Source organism: Cajanus cajan, chromosome 3, assembly GCF_000230855.2.
Source record: "Cajanus cajan strain Asha chromosome 3, NIPB_CcT2T_4, whole genome shotgun sequence".
Classification (NCBI taxonomy): domain Eukaryota; kingdom Viridiplantae; phylum Streptophyta; class Magnoliopsida; order Fabales; family Fabaceae; genus Cajanus; species Cajanus cajan.
This window is the reverse complement of record NC_138519.1, coordinates 985249-1001875: the sequence shown is the minus strand read 5'-3', so window position 1 is coordinate 1001875 and position 16627 is coordinate 985249. Positions and strand designations below refer to the sequence as shown.

The 16627-nt window shown below is 25.2% G+C and overlaps 1 protein-coding gene across 1 annotated transcript; it reads right to left on the bottom strand.

Annotated features, from left to right (window-relative positions):
- Positions 1 to 5025: 5025 nt before the first annotated feature.
- Positions 5026 to 16321, bottom strand: LOC109818011 (protein NRT1/ PTR FAMILY 2.13). Its single transcript, XM_020383390.3, has 4 exons — positions 15145 to 16321; positions 14464 to 14681; positions 6741 to 7318; positions 5026 to 6045 (listed from the first exon to the last, which is right to left on the bottom strand). Exons 1-4 carry the CDS (start codon positions 15335 to 15337, stop codon positions 5175 to 5177), a joined length of 1860 nt encoding a protein of 619 aa, XP_020238979.1. The 5' UTR covers positions 15338 to 16321; the 3' UTR covers positions 5026 to 5174.
- Between the last annotated feature and the right edge of the window lie 306 nt (positions 16322 to 16627).

Sequence of the window (16627 nt, the reverse complement as noted above, 5' to 3'; positions counted from 1 at the left end):
CAAGACAAGGGCCTGCTGCTGCCTAGTGCTGGCTTTTATTTCACTTCAATGTTGAGCTGAAATATCCGCTCTCTTGGTTCAATACAGCATGCACATTCAATAGAAAAAAGATTCACGTTCATGCTTTAATTGATTTTTCTCCTTTATAGCAACACTACTCTTTCCTTCTTCATCAGTGGAGGATCTTCTTCTCACTCACCCTCTTCACAGGCATAAATCATTTTCAGAAAAAGCACTAGTAGCCTCTGAATCTTTTTCTAGATTTGTACTCTCAACCATCAGCATACTTCACTGCTTGCATCTCACTACTGCGCTATTTTGATGCTTCAAGTGACCGCGCATTTCAGATTCGTGTCTCACACATGTTAATTGCATGCGTAGTAGCCTTTCAACTCTATGTTACCATTTTCTTTTCATTAATATAATAAATGTTGTTCTTTAATTTATTGGTGTTATTTTTTCCATCGAGTTGGTTTGGGGGCGCGGATTCGGTGACATTGCGGCGCGAACGTCACCTGACAGTTGCAACTATTCCAGCATTCAATTCCTATATAAACGTGTAGATTTTAATACGTGTAACTTGACTTAAATAAAATGCACCTTTAACAGGAAATTTCCTTCACTGAATATATATTAGTTACACAATAAATATCGGTGTAAATGTACAAGTTCGAAATTATCTGTTTCAAAAAAAAAAAAACAAAGTTCTCATCACAAAACTACAGACTTGTACGTCTTTTTTCTTCTCAAAAAATTTCCAAAAACTAAAACAGGTCTTTAGATGACATCTCTTCTGTCAAAGGTAAAGTAGTGTAATTACTTTTGTATGTATCTACATTTTTTTTCCTCGGTTTACAAAGAATAGCGGGCATGCCAGGTTTTCATTGTTTGATTCAATGCTCTTGTCTTGGCCCCACAACAACACAATATCATACGTGTCTGATAGATTTGTCAAAAGTTTATATGCGCGTTTCATTTGTTAAATATTAAAATATGAGTTAATTACTTATACACCACAAGTGTAAAGTTTTTTTATACCGATAATTAATTAAATCTTTTAATTGTGTTATGTTATTATAAATAGTTAATTATCAGTGTAAAAAAACTTTGCACTGACAATGTATAGGTGATTAACTCTTAAAATATTTATGTCGCACATGTTTACTCATAAATTGAAATGTTGACGTTTACTTTAAGTTGGAATCATTTGTTAGATCAATGTCTTTGAAAGTTGTAGAGGATGGTTATGATGTTCTGCAAGTTTATTAATGACAAGCTTTTTATTCTTTAATATAAGAGAAATTCTTGTTTTATAGTCTGTTATAGTTTTAGCTCTTGAGTGTTGATCAAAGCACTATTCTTGTTTGCTATTTGTACTCCCTATTTGCAACAAACAAACCTATACAAGAAATAGTAGTATCATCTTCCTTTTTTTATTCTTGAATTGTACTCTAATCCCAAAACCTTTATATGCATCATATTTGTGTAAAAAATGTCACACCATCTTATCAAATTTCATATCTACCCTTAACTTATATTTAACATCTAAAGATGTGGTACAACAACAACAATCCAATCCACAAACGAAGGAAAAAACAAAGTTGAAACTAAAACAAGGCATTAGGTGCTAGCAACAAGTATAGTTGGGGAGAAGAAAGAGGAACTCTGGGTGATAGTAAACCAACAAACTACTATATTTTAATTCTTTAGCAACATTTTCTTCCTTACATTTGTTAAAATGTTATTATATTAAATAAAAATATTATTTTGTAACATTTTTTTAAATGTCATTATAGATAGAGTAACATTTTTTATTTTAATATTATTCTTTCCAATTGTTTTCGGAATCAAAGTCTCATATCGAATAAAAAATGTCACATAGGTTATTTTGTAACATTTTTTTTAAAAAATATTACTATAATTGTTTCTAAAATATTCAAAGTCTCACATCAAGTAAAAAAATATGAGGAGGGTTCAAACGACACCGGTGTAACTTTTACTAAGTGTTACATCGCTCAATAACTTTATATTAATTGTAAATTTTATAAATTCAACCGTTAGATTGAAAGCTCATATCACTTTATATTTGTATATCAAATTTTGTTAAAATTGAACAACAATTTAAAGGTGATCAAAGTGTTCATATTTTAGTATATTTTGAAATGAATATATTACGTCAATTTTGTTTTATAAGAATGAAGTATCAAATCATCTTGGATTAATATAAAATTTTGTATATATGATTTAAGTGATATGAACTTTCAATTTAACAGTTGGATTTAAAAAATTCGCATTTAATATAAAGTTATTGAGCGGTGTAACACTTAGTAAAAGTTATACCGGTGTCGTTTGAACCCTCCTCAAAAAATATATTTCTCTTATCTCTAATTGTTACTCATAATATTAAAGTCTCACATCGAATAGATGAATGATTCATAAAAAAGTATATATAATTATATAATTATATTTAAGATAAATGAACTTTGATACTTTATATATATGATTAATGGTGACTAGCTAAGAATGTCTTCCCCTATAAAAAAATTAAGAATGTATTTAATCTTCTCTTAAAGAACTCCTAGGAATTTAGGAGACATAAAAATATAATAATTGATAATAATATCTAAATTAAAATTAATTATCATTTTATAAAGTTATAACAAATTTTTGGCAATATCATTAAAATGTTAAAAAAATACTACTTTGATAACATTTGAAAAATGTTGCTTAATTATGTAAAAAATATTATTAAAAGTCTTTAATAATATGAATTATATACAATATTTGATAATATATTGCTAAAATAAATTAGTAATATTTATACATAATTAAATAATATTTTTCAAATGCTACTAAATATTATTTGTGTTGCGGTGATGATGAAAACTTTGAAGATGGTGCAAGGTAAAGATAATGAAACAAGGCGCGACGATGATGTGTGTGGCAAAGATGAAACCAAAACCTCAAAAGCTTCTACTTCATAAGACTTTTGTTACACATAAAGATACATATATCTTATTGTTAAAAGAAAAGCATTTTTTTAAGACAAAGTGTCAAGATATGAAGCATGAGATTGATTCAAAGTCTTAAGAAAAAAAAAAAGTTATAGTGACTTCAGTTCCATAAAGTCATTGAATTTTTTTTTCACTCATGTACTGAATTTAATTTAGGAGAATGTATTGGATTGAAATTTTATTTAATTATTTTTTTTTTTGAAAAAGTCTAGTAAATTTTATAAGAATGTAATAATTTTAAAGTTTTTTTTAAAAGACTTTGTAAAAATATAATGATTCTTAATATTATTTAAAAAAAAATTATGATTAATATTTTGTTATATGAATTTTAATAAATTTATATTATAAGAATTTATAATATTTCAAAGGACATTAGTCAGAGATTTGAAAGGATAATGTATATTTTTAAAAAATAGCATAATTAATAAAATATAACAAACATAATAAGGATTGAACAAAGAAAAAATAAAATCAATATAATTTTTTCAATTTTTTAGTATACAAATGATACCAACTTCATATTTTTCTTAGTAACATTTTTTTACATATAACTCTTCATGCATTGAAACTTTTTATTTGTTATTAAATTTTTGAATTATATATTTAAATTTATGATATTCATTAATAAATAGAGTTATCAAAATTGATTTGACATGATGGATTGACTCTTTAGTATATGTCAAATACGTTGAACTCTTTATTTTTTGTCCCAAAAGATCAAGTCAATTTGTTTCAATCAAATGAACCAATCAGGTTAAGTTAGCCCAATAAAAATTACATTAGAAAGGTACTAGACCTATTTATTGGTCTGATATTTTTTTCTTTCAAATTACATGTAAAATAATTAAAAATAAATAATTATTTTTGAATTATATATATATATATATATATATATATATATATATTATTGTGAACAACTATTTATAAAAAGAAATAAAGTATTAGGGAGTAGTCGTGCGAATGGCGGATGAATGTTAGGAGCAATTGCGACCAATGCAGACAAAGGTTAGGGGCGACAACGAAGCTTGGGAGCAGCGACGAAGCAAAGAAAAGTGAAGCACGAATGAGTTCACACCTTAGATTACCCTGATAATAAGGTTCACTATGTCAATTAAGCATTTACACTACAACAAAAAATATCATTAACGACTATTATTTAGTAGCAATAAGATAATTGTCTGCATATTATTATTAGCTAAAGTTTTTAGTGACCAATAAAAATTAGCTAATAAAACTTTATTTATAGTGATAATTTTTTAAAATTTCCGTTAATATTAATTTTTATTTGAACTTTTGTTTTAAAAAATTCCTCACACTCGATGCTTAAGGATTTCCCATCTTTTACCTCACTTCTGATAATAAGTTTCATTATGTCAATTAAGCATTTAACCAACATTATAAGTATATTCTATGACTACTAACTTTATGTCGGGTGCAATGTCATCTGTCATAAAATGTACTTTTATGTTGGTTATAAACATATTTGACATAAAAAGATTTGTAAAAGTTACAAATTTGTTATTATATATGCTACATTTTATGTCTTGGGATTATAATTGGCATAAAATCTCGTCTTAGATATACTTTTTTGTAGTAGTGGTTGTTATAATGTATTAATGTTATTGTAATATTGTTGAATAATAATATGTTACGTTTTCTTGACAATCAATTAATGGCTTTATTTATAAAAGACATTATTTAGATTGTTTAATGTGTTTGATGAGCCTATAAAAAAATTGTTCTATGAAAAGTATCTTATATTGATACAAATAGAGTTTGTATATATTAGAATTAGTTAGCTTTTGAAAAAAGAAAAAAAAAATTCAAAGAATTTAAAATAACTTTAAATTATTGTATACTCATCATAATTCAACCCATTTATTATCATATTATTTTAGTTTCGGTTTGACAAAAAGAATATATAGATGCCCAATCCAATTCAATTTGTAGCATTTTTGATGAGTTAGATAATAAATTTAACCAAATTCAAATTAAATCAATCCATGAAATTAGGCGAAGTTAAAGGCTTGTTTTCACATGTAAAGTTTTCATACACAAAGACACTGGATCCTAAAAGTAATATGAAATATTTTGTTTGCAAATATATAATTTTTGGAGAGGAAAAAAACACATATTTTTCAATTTATCTAAGGTCTTCTTTCAAGCTTTGTGAGATCCAAGTTGCACTTCATGACTTTCATCTTGGAGGTCCACACTCCCCATGTACCGATATCTTCTAGCAACATATATAAAATAAATTAGGTTCAGGGTGGCTAACACTGCTATGAGGTAGTAAAAGTAGTCTATCCTCCCATCGTTTATATTATTTGTCAACCAATCAGGATGAGTATGTGTTCTAGTAGCATGATGAACTATGTTGACTATCATGGTGCTCAAATAGTTGGAAAAAGCTATAGAACACGAGAACAAGGAATTTCCAATGCTTCTCATATGCTCAGGAAATTGCCTATTAAGGAACTCAATTTGTCCAATTAAACTGAAGGCCTCGAAGAAACCAAAGAGGATTAATTGTGGGGCAAGCCAAAACACTGACATGGGAGCAATTCCAAGTGGGGTTGGATTAGAATTTGCTGAATCCCTTCTCACTTTTTCAACAAAGCCAGCCACAACCATAGAGAGAATAGAGAACACCATGCCAATTCCAATTCTTTGGAGGAGAGTGATGCCCCCTTCATGTTTGGTAGTTTTTCTAAGTTTTGGCACTAGGATTTGGTCATAGAATGGGAGCCATATAGCTACGGTGATTAGTGATATGACTCCTTGTGAGCCAGCAGGGAATTGGAATTTGGGTCCAAGGTGTCTGTTCATTTTCAATGCTTGTAACACAATAAATGTTCCCTGTTGTGCCATGGGTATGAGACTAACAATACCTGTTGCCCAAATTGGGATAATTCTTGCCAAGCATTTAACCTCTTCTACTTGTTGGATGCTGACAACTCTCCAATTACTTACTCTGCTCCCATCTGGGTTTAGCTCACCTTCCATTATTAAAGCAGCTTTGTTTAGGGCCCTAACAAGACACAAACCAACCTATGTACAATTAAAATATAGAAAGCTTTCAATTTTATATATCCTAGTATTTATTTTGGTGTGGGAGTTGAGTTAGATATCAAAAGTTTATAATAACTCATACATCTTACTCAATCAAATGAGTTAGACTTATAATTCCATGTGTTAATTGTAATGCTTAGTTAGAAATTCATTAAATTATAAATTTTTTTATGTCTCTTTATTATGAGAAAACATTTGTTTTTTTCACTTGTAATTACAAAAATACCACTTTATTTTAACTTTGCTTCCTATTTTTAAAAGTTTGTACCGAAAATAGAGAAAACAATTTTTATTTTTATTTTTATTTTCAATATTTCATGTACAAACTTAAAAAGAAAAAAGAAAAAAAAGAAAACATTTCCTCAATCAAAATGTTTCCTCCCATGAAAGCTAAAAGAGTAAAAGTAATGCATTCACTTCTTTAAAATAAATTAAATCAAAACGCGCGCTTTAATTTATATATCCATCAAAATTACTTACGATACCTTTTCTCATGATCAAATTTATTTGTAGTAAAATAGTCCAAGCAACTTGTATAGATATTTCATAATTTAGTTAAAATGGAATAGAAGTGCCCACATTTATAAAATTCTTACAACTATGGGCACTTTTAATGAACTTTTTAGTTTAAAAAATGAGAGAAATATATCTAACCTGAATTGTTTAGTTAAAGGCAACTTTGACAGAATAGTGTTTCCAGTCAGTGGGGGATCATAGTAAACTTCATCCAACTCCTCATCTCTCATTGGAAGGTTGAGTTTTCTCTTTCTATAAGCAGCCATCAGAACCTGTGCAATACTAGAAAAAATGCTCCCTTCTGGAATCACATGCACATAAAACCTTGTGCCCACAAAGAACATGATTACGGAGCAAAACATGCACAAAGTTGGTATCCCAAACCCTATCTTCCAGCTCAATGTCTCTTGTATATAGACCACCACAGTTTGAGTGATCAACAACACCAATGTGAATGTGGTGTAGTACCAATTGAAGTAGCTATTGATCCCTTTCTTCCCTTCACATGTGGTTGGATCAAATTGGTCCACACCAAATGGAATACTACATGGCCTCACCCCAGCAGAGCCTATGGTTATCAAGCAAAGACCCAAAATCAACGCACTCATTTGAGAGTTGCTTGCTCTAACACAATGACCAGATGCTAGTTGTTGAGGGGTACAAGGTGGAGGGTGCAACTGAGGGAACCAGGATGTTAAAGTCACCACTATCAACCCCTATTTCACAACATTAAATTCAAAAGTTAATTAAAAAAAATAAGAACAATATTTATATTATAAATTAACATTACTGTATATCAGCAACTTGTAGATTTTAGTAACATTGGACTATGATCTTTTTAAATAAAAGGTTTGTTCAAATAACATAGTTATAAACAAATATAACTTTATTACATTTTAAATTACTATGATAATTTATAATTTTACACACACACATTTCAAATAACATATATATGTGTGTACGCGCGTATATTAAGAAAAATAGTTACATTCAAACTTATTAATGTAAATTCGATCCTATTATTATATATAATAGATTTATTATAAAATAACACAATATGTAAAGCAATTACATCAAATTTATCTCTACCTAGTAGTTCACCAAGAGACAAAAAAGTACAAAATATCATAGTTGATTTTTTAGCTTAAATGTGTTTTGGGTCCTTTAAAATTAAAATGAGTGATTTTTGATTTTGGTATCTACAAAAATTTTTCTTTGTATTTTCATCCTTCTTGCAAATATTGTTCTTAGTTCTTGTAAAATATTTTTGATTCTTATAAAATGAGTAAATTTTGATTTTGATTCTTATAAATAAATAAATAAATAAATATATATATATATATATATATGTATATATATATATATATTTATTTATTTATCTTCATCCTTCTAAAATCTAAAGTCATACTATTTTTGGTCCCCTAATAATAATTTAAGATATATGAATAATATTTATTTTAAAAACATATAAAATTTTTTTGAGATGTCACATAACAACATATGGTATTACTAATAGTTGTGGATAACGTACTTGACATGATCACTTAACCTTTTAATAAAAACAACAAGTAGCTAGCTAAAAATAATTACATAATAATGAAGATTAAAACAATAGTTCTAAATTTTAAAGAGATAAAAAAAATATTTTATAGGAATCAAAATAAAAACTTACTTATTTTGCAAGGACACAAAAAAAATATTTAAGCCTTAATTTCAAAAAAAAAATTTGGACCTAAAATTATTTTTAATTATTTATTTTTTAAGGCCAATTTGGTCTAATAATTAACTTGGTGGTGCGACATAAGTCAAGTTGAGCCAAAGAATACCAACATGGATATAATTCAGGTGGTTAGGCTAGCCTAAAAACACTATGTGACCCTTAAAAACCAAGCCAAATTAGGCCAACCTGACCCATTTGATAACTCTTTTCTGCAATAGGAAATTTAGTAGTTAAATGGTTCCCAAAGATGAAGTTGAAGTTGAAGTAGTGAATGACACAACTGTTTAAAGAAATTCAAATATTAAAATAAAAATAATATCAACATTTAAAATTTATGTCCAAATTATTAACACCTCATAATACAACTTTTATTATAAGGTTTAAACACATTTTTTAAAAAATAAATATTTTTTAGATTTTTTTGAAAATAAAAAAAAATAGAAACTGGATCAGTTACACCAATTTTTACAAAAATCATTCTGTAAACCAATTTGGCATAGAAACCGTTTCGATTTTTGCACCGATCTTTGGACCAATGGGTCTAACCGATCCAATCCAATTTTTGTGATACTAGATTTTTTTTTGTGTAAAGATAAGAAATATTACAAAAATGATTACAATGAGAATTGAACTTAGGTCCTCGTGCTTCTAACTATCCTAATCCCTTCCCATCTGTGACCAATTCATTATTTCAATTTCATCGTCTATCCTTTTCTTTTTCATGTAGATTATCTCTATCTCTTTGGAAAATAAAATTGCAACATTCTTGTCTTTAAATTAATTTTGGGTTTTGAACAAAGTATTTATTTTTTCAAAATCAATTAAACTAAAATAATCAACTTTTTATAATCATAATATTGGCATAAAAAATATTGATTATTATAAGTAATGATTAATCTCCATTCTATTTTATTCCTAAAGCCAAACAAATTAGTTAAATAACACAAACCGTTATAATTATTTTCAATCAATATTAATATTAAACAACCAATTGATTTAGTACATTTGAGTAATTTTTCAAAACTTGACTACTTAGCATATTAATTATCGTAACAACTACTTAAAAAATATCCTTACAAAAGAAAATTACCAAAAAAAAATTAAAATTATGGAAAATACTTTTGTAATACATGACATGTATTATTCCAAAATTTATATTTTCATTAGTATTTGATTAAACAACAAAAATATTTTTTCCATTAATATTATTTTGATGATTTTTGAAGATACAAATATACAAAAAAAAAATAAAGCATTAAAGAAATAAAAGTGTATATAGAATACAAGATAGGATATTATTTTTAAAAATTTTAAATAATAAATTTAAATATAAACTAAATTATAAATATTAAATGTAATAGATAACTTTGTTTCATCCTAATCCATTGTCAGCCATTGACCTACCCACCATTACTATTGGACTTGAATCTCCTACAGTTGGGAAAATAACTGCATTCGGTGCAGTCTCATCTTTCACCTTACATTCCCTTTTAATTATATATTTTTATAAAAAGAATATTAATAAAAATATTAATTGATGGCTGAGATTGATGCGGTTCAATTGAACTGCAGAAAATCTTAATCCGTATTTTATTATTTTCAACTGGAGAATTGTTATTCATTTCAAAACAGAAATGAAACATCATCCGAAAATTTTAAAATATTCATATTTTTAATAAATTTTTTATAAAATAATTATTTAATTTAATATTTTATAATTTAAATTAATTTTTTTTTATCAATTTGAAATAAATATTGGACTTTTATTTCGGAGTATTAAAAATTTTCTTTTCAACTTTCACTATCGTAAGAACAGCACGATATCAAAAGCCTAGTGTAGCGCAACATTTAATGCGAGCACGTGGATATGAGAAGGTTTAAATATATTTTTATATGATTAATTTTGTAAATTCAAACTTGATGGAAACCAGGTAAATAAAAGATGAGCAATGAATGTAGGAGTGCACAACTTAAAAATAATGGTAATAATAATAAATAAATAAATGATACGTGTAAAACAATTTATATGTCACTTTTATATTTTTCTCTTATTAATTTATAATAAATTAAATTATGGAAAAAATATAAATATAAAAATATTATTGTACAATTTTATTATACACATATCATTATCTGTCGTTAAATAAGTGATGAAATCCACACAGAATATGTGAAAAAACCTATTCTTAGTATTTTTCTAAAATTAAATACATTCAAATTTTACGTACAAGGTTGTCAACATTATTTAAATATATTTTTTAATTGAATAGGTAGTACAATGTTTGGATTTTTTTAATTTTCTAAAAATTAAAAGCGTTTAAAATATCATCCATATGTGTGTGTGTGTGTTTGTGTTTTTTTTTTTTTTTTTTTTATGTTATAAAAAATAACTTTGAAAGAAAAAATGAAAACTATCATGTATCTTTAAAAATTTAATTAAAAACAATGTATTACACTTAATTGCCCTTTTGATTTGATGCTATTGATTTTTCTCAAATTTTGGCTCATTATTATTATTTTTTCTTCATTAATTTGATCCCCACGAATTTTGATTGTGCAATTTCAGTTTATGCATTAACTTCACATTTAAATTTTTGAATGAAAATACTAACGTAACATTTTACTGCATATATATATTTTTTTTCTTTTAAAATATATCTTTTAAATAAGAAAATTTTGATTTTGGTCTTTGTAAATTTTTTTCTTCATTCTTCATTCTTGTAAAATTTAGAACTATTATTTTACTTTTTAATTAATCCCTATTAATGTAAAATTATTTTAACTATTTATTTATTTATTAAAAAGTTAAGTAACTATCCCAAATGTTATTTATATATGTTAATAATATTATATTAGTGTGTGATATTTCTAAATTTTTCATAAGTCCTTAAAATAAATGTTAATAATTTTCAAGAATAATGATTTTATATCTTGGAGAGTTGAAAATTAAAAGAAAAATATTTTATAGGAATCAAAATAAAAATTTACAAATTTTACAAGTAGCAAAAGATTTTACAAAGATTAAAATTAATGTTTACAAATTTTATAAGGTTAAAAAATAGAAAAAAAAATTACAAGAACCAAAATGAAAACTATATTATATATTAAGTTAATAAATAAGTTAAAACTGCATAATTAAAATAATACAAGAAAGCAGGGATGGATGTACATACATGATAGTGGGGGCACTTGTCCCCACTACCATTTTACACATACATATTTTTTCATCTAAAAAAATAATATATTTTAAAAATAAAAGTTATATTCTAATAATATATATATATATATATATATATATTTAAAGTATCATATATAAAATATAAATTCGGAAGAAATATTCATTTATTTGATATTTGTCAAACTTTTGAAAGAAATTATTCTCATATGTGATAAAAGAATACTCTTTGATAACGAATCAATTTTTTTAAAAATTTTAATCATAATATATATATATATATATATTAATGCTCACATATATAATATAATATATTAAAAAAAATTAATTTTTGATAAAATATAATTTGCAGCATGTATGTTTATCTCTTGTGCTTTGTATTTATTGTATACGTTGATTAAAAAAAATTCAAAATAAAAAATATTAAATGATTTATGTTTTATTTAAAATTTTTATTATAGAATATATTTTAAAATAAATTATCATCTAAAAATTCATATTAAATATTAAAAACATGTTTATATAATAAATACATTAAACTTAATTTTTATATAATTTAATATATTTTATTTTTTATGTTTTTGTTAATATTAAATTATTATAAAGTAGGTCTTTAGGGTTGTATTTCTAAACAAATATTTTTAAAAATATATATATAACAGATAAATAAGTCATATTTAGAATATATATATATATATATATATATAAAATTTAGATTCTAACTTATTAAATTATAATATAACTTAGTTTGACTTAATTTATTTTTATCCTTAATTGTAATCATAGATATAAAAACTTGTAAAAAATAATTATAATATATATTTATATATTTAAAAATTATATGTACAATTTTTAATACTATAAATATATAAATAAATATTGTCTTCACTATCTAAATTTTTTATAAATCCTGCTCGAAAGAATAAAAACAGAAAACTGGAATTAATCTAATATATTAATTAATTAATTAAACAAGTTTATAAATATTTGTGTTATATAATTAATAACATATTCATTATCAATTAATAATTAAGTAATTTACTCATGTAACTAAAATTTGAACTAATTCTCCGCCAAACGATAATGGTTATTGAAGGGAATGTTCATAACCAATCCCGTTTCATCAATCTGGTTCGATCTAAAGAATTTTTTTTAATAAATTCAAGTGTAAGAATTTAGACTTAATAAGTTTGGATTATATTTTGAGTTATTTCAATTTGTGTGTGTGAATTATATATTAATAATATAAATTCTTGACTTAATAAACTATGTTTTGACTAATATAGTATAATATCAATATTGATATCATTTAACTAGAAATATATATGATAAAATATATTTTAATTATAATTGTATATTTTAATTCTACAATTTAATTATATATCTTGCTAAAATTAATATAATGTGTTAATAAGTTGAGTTAACTTACCAAAAGTTAGGATTTGAATCCTTAACATCTTGATTAAGGAACACATGTCACTATCATTTATGTTAATTAATAACGATGAATGTTAGGAATTTAATAATTTTTTTTAAAATAATAATGTATTAATAATATAATTTCTTGATTTGATAAATAATATTTTATTTAATAAAATATTATATTTATATTAATATTATTTATCTTGAAATATATATCATAAAATATACATTAATTATATTTAAATATTTTTATTTAATTTAATTTATAATTTAATTACATATAATATTAAAATTAATATATTATACTAACGAGACCTGATCTTATCTTTTATGGATTATGAAATATATGTACACTAATTTGTACTATATTACTTTTTTATTATTTATCTCTTTGTATTATTTCATGTATCACATTTATTAATAATTTAGATAGACAGAAAAAAAAAAGATGTTGTATTAGTTATACAATTTTATTGAACATGAATTATTATTATTTAATGACTCATAAATTTATTATTTTTAAATAAATTTTAACTAATAATAGAATATGATTAACACCTTCATATAACTTTTTTAGAGGAGTCTTAGCAACACATTTTCCTATCTTACACTCTTCATAATAAGAAATATTAGATACATATTATTTAATACCATTATCTCAACTAATTAACTCTTTTTTTTTTTTTTGTAAAAATTAAGTGAATAACTGATGGAGAAAATACTTATTAAATAGATGTATAATTGAGAAATAAGTATTAGACTTTGAAACATTAAAAGAACAATTATAGTGAAAAAAATGTTAAAAATTAAATGATTTGGGATAAAAGAAGCACAAAATTAGAAAAGAGAATATCAACTAATTTTTTTTTTATTTTTAATGATTAATCTTTTTTTAGGGTTAAGTATATTTTTAGTTCTTGGAAAATTACTAAGTTTTGATTTTGATTATTGCAAAAAAAAAATTATATTTTTCTTTCCCTCTAAAATTTAAATTATTGTGTTTAGTCTCAATTATTGTGACATTATTTTTAATTACTTATTTATTCATTAGAAGGTTAAGTGACATTTTTAAGTGTTAAACACAATTATTATTGATACTATGTTAGTGTCTACAAAAAATTATAGATCATTAAAATAAATGTTATCTATATATCTTAATCAAAGTTTATAATTTTAAATTTTAGAAGGATGAAAGTCAAAGAAAAATATTTTATAGGAACCAAAACTAAAATTTACTCTTTATAAAAATTAAAAATATTTTATAAAGACTAAAAATAATGCTTACAAATTTTAGAAGGATGAAAAATAACAAAAAAAATTATAGAGATTAAAATCAAAACTCACTCATTTTATATATACTAATGATATATTTAAGTTATTTATTAATTCATTAATTTAATGTATTCAATGCATTTGTGTTTCTCTTTCTCAATAATTAAAGCCTTAAAAAAAAGAAAGTGGCTAAAACCATGTAATAGTAAATTTTTTATACTAATGAAAACGGTAATTGATAAATTTGACTGAAGGGAGAGATAAGTCCTTACCGAAAGGGTAGCAAAGGATGCAAAAGCTATGGTACGGAAGCGACCGATATAGGCGTCAGAAATGAAGGCACCAAAAAGAGGAGCAAAGTTTGTGACACCAAACCATATACTAACAATGTTAGCAGCATAAACTTGGTCCAAGTGAAGTTCTCTTGTTAAATACACCATAAAGTTCGCAAATAACCCAAACACTGCCAACCTCTCAAACGTTTCATTCCCTGCAACGTTAACAAAAACCAAAGAAAGAAAATTAATTATCATTGCTGATTGAGCTTTGTTTCAAATGAATCCACATTGCTTACAGTTACAGGAGACCATTAAGCAGTGTAGGATAGCAAATTTCTATGGTTGTAATAATTTTTATACGAAATGTATTTGAATTTTTTAATTTATATAAAAATACTTGATTATATATCATGGAAAACTAAATAAACAGGATTGTAAAATAATTTTCCGGTCGAAAAACATGTCGCACATCATTCACACAATCAACTAATCAAAATAGTGGAAATGAAGATTGGATGAATCGTTTTTTTCTCCTTAATACAACTAAAAGTATGTATTCATGATGTAAATTGTAATTAAATCTTCGTCCAACAGTTGTCATTCATGAAAGTGTGAACCATGAAAAAATTGGCATAATTAAGAAAAAAAGAAAAAAGCTAGAAAAGAGAAATGGACCCAAAATAAAAGATACAGCCTTCCAGCCTCCACGGTGGTTCTTGGGGTTGGTAGCTGATGATTGAGAAGCAGAGTTAGGAAGATTTGCAAGGGTTGGACCCTTTTGTAGACATGAAGAATTAATGCAACTTGTAAGGCACCAAGAAGAGGAAGGTTGCTTAGTCTCATAATTCTCCTCCATAGCCATCATCATCTTCTCACTCTCCTCACTCGTTTGTTCTCTAGCAAGAATGTGCTCTCCTCCTCCACTATGTATATATGACGTGGTTTTGGTGTTAATTCAATACTATCTCGAGGACTCGTATCGAGGCATATTAAAAAGTCTGTATGCTTTAAATTGGACTTGGTGGGTTTATGTGGTAAGGAAGAAAGTTGGATGTGTGCCACATTATTGTGACTACCGACTCATGCAGAAGCCCTGTCATTAATGATGGTGTGTTGTTGAGTTTGCTACAGTTATTGGTCAAGTGGGAACCGCGCAAGTAAGTTGAAACTAATAATTTTTTAAATGTATATTACTAAGTTTAAATTTTGGTTATCTACAACTAAAATTTATAATAAATTATATATATATATAAATAAATATTTTATTTAAATTTATAAATTGTATTATATTTAAAATATAAAAATAAATTTTACATTTAAATTATATAAAAATATTATAAAGTAATTATGAATATTAATATACATTAAAATAATTTATTATAATTTAATTTATGTAAGTATTTATTTCAAATAATATTATCTTTATTAACATATTTATATTTGTATATTTGTAAGTATGAAATCTGTATCTCATTTTTGTTCTTGTCGAATATCGAATATTTGTGTGTGTACTTTTAAGGATGTTCTCTAACTTGAATCATTCATAGCGCTCTTGTGATAATTATGAGTGTATTTTGTTTGCTCAAAGTACTCGAGTAGCTTGCTTTGAGCAAGCCAGTATAACTCTCCAAGGTTGTTTTTTAACTTCACTCACTTAGAATATTCTTGTGATAGTTTTGAGCGAATTTTACTTACTTTAAGTGAATTTCACTTGTTCTGAGTGAGTACATTGCTCGCTTTAAGTTAGTTGATTATTATCTCAATAGTTACTTTTTCTATTTAAATTTTGATTTGGTCATTTTGAGCAAATTTTTCTTGTTTTAAGCAAGTTTTCTATTTGACTTAGAGCCATAGCTGCTGTTAAGTCTCAATTTTACCTCTTTTTGGATGAGACTTATTGAACAAATTCCACTCATCCTTTGAACCATTGCAATATAATTGTTCTCTTTTTGGTTCATTTTGTGTGCAGATATAACTAACCCAAATTCATCTAACAATACCTTAATCCACCTCATTTTTTTGTGCAGGTATTGAGGAAGAGTGGAAAGTTGAAGACTCTTAGGATTGGAAACCTAAGAAGCTAAGGAGCAGAGAAGAGGCTCTGCGCCGGGCTCAATATAACCTGCGCTGGGCGTGACAAAAACAGAGTATTTCATCT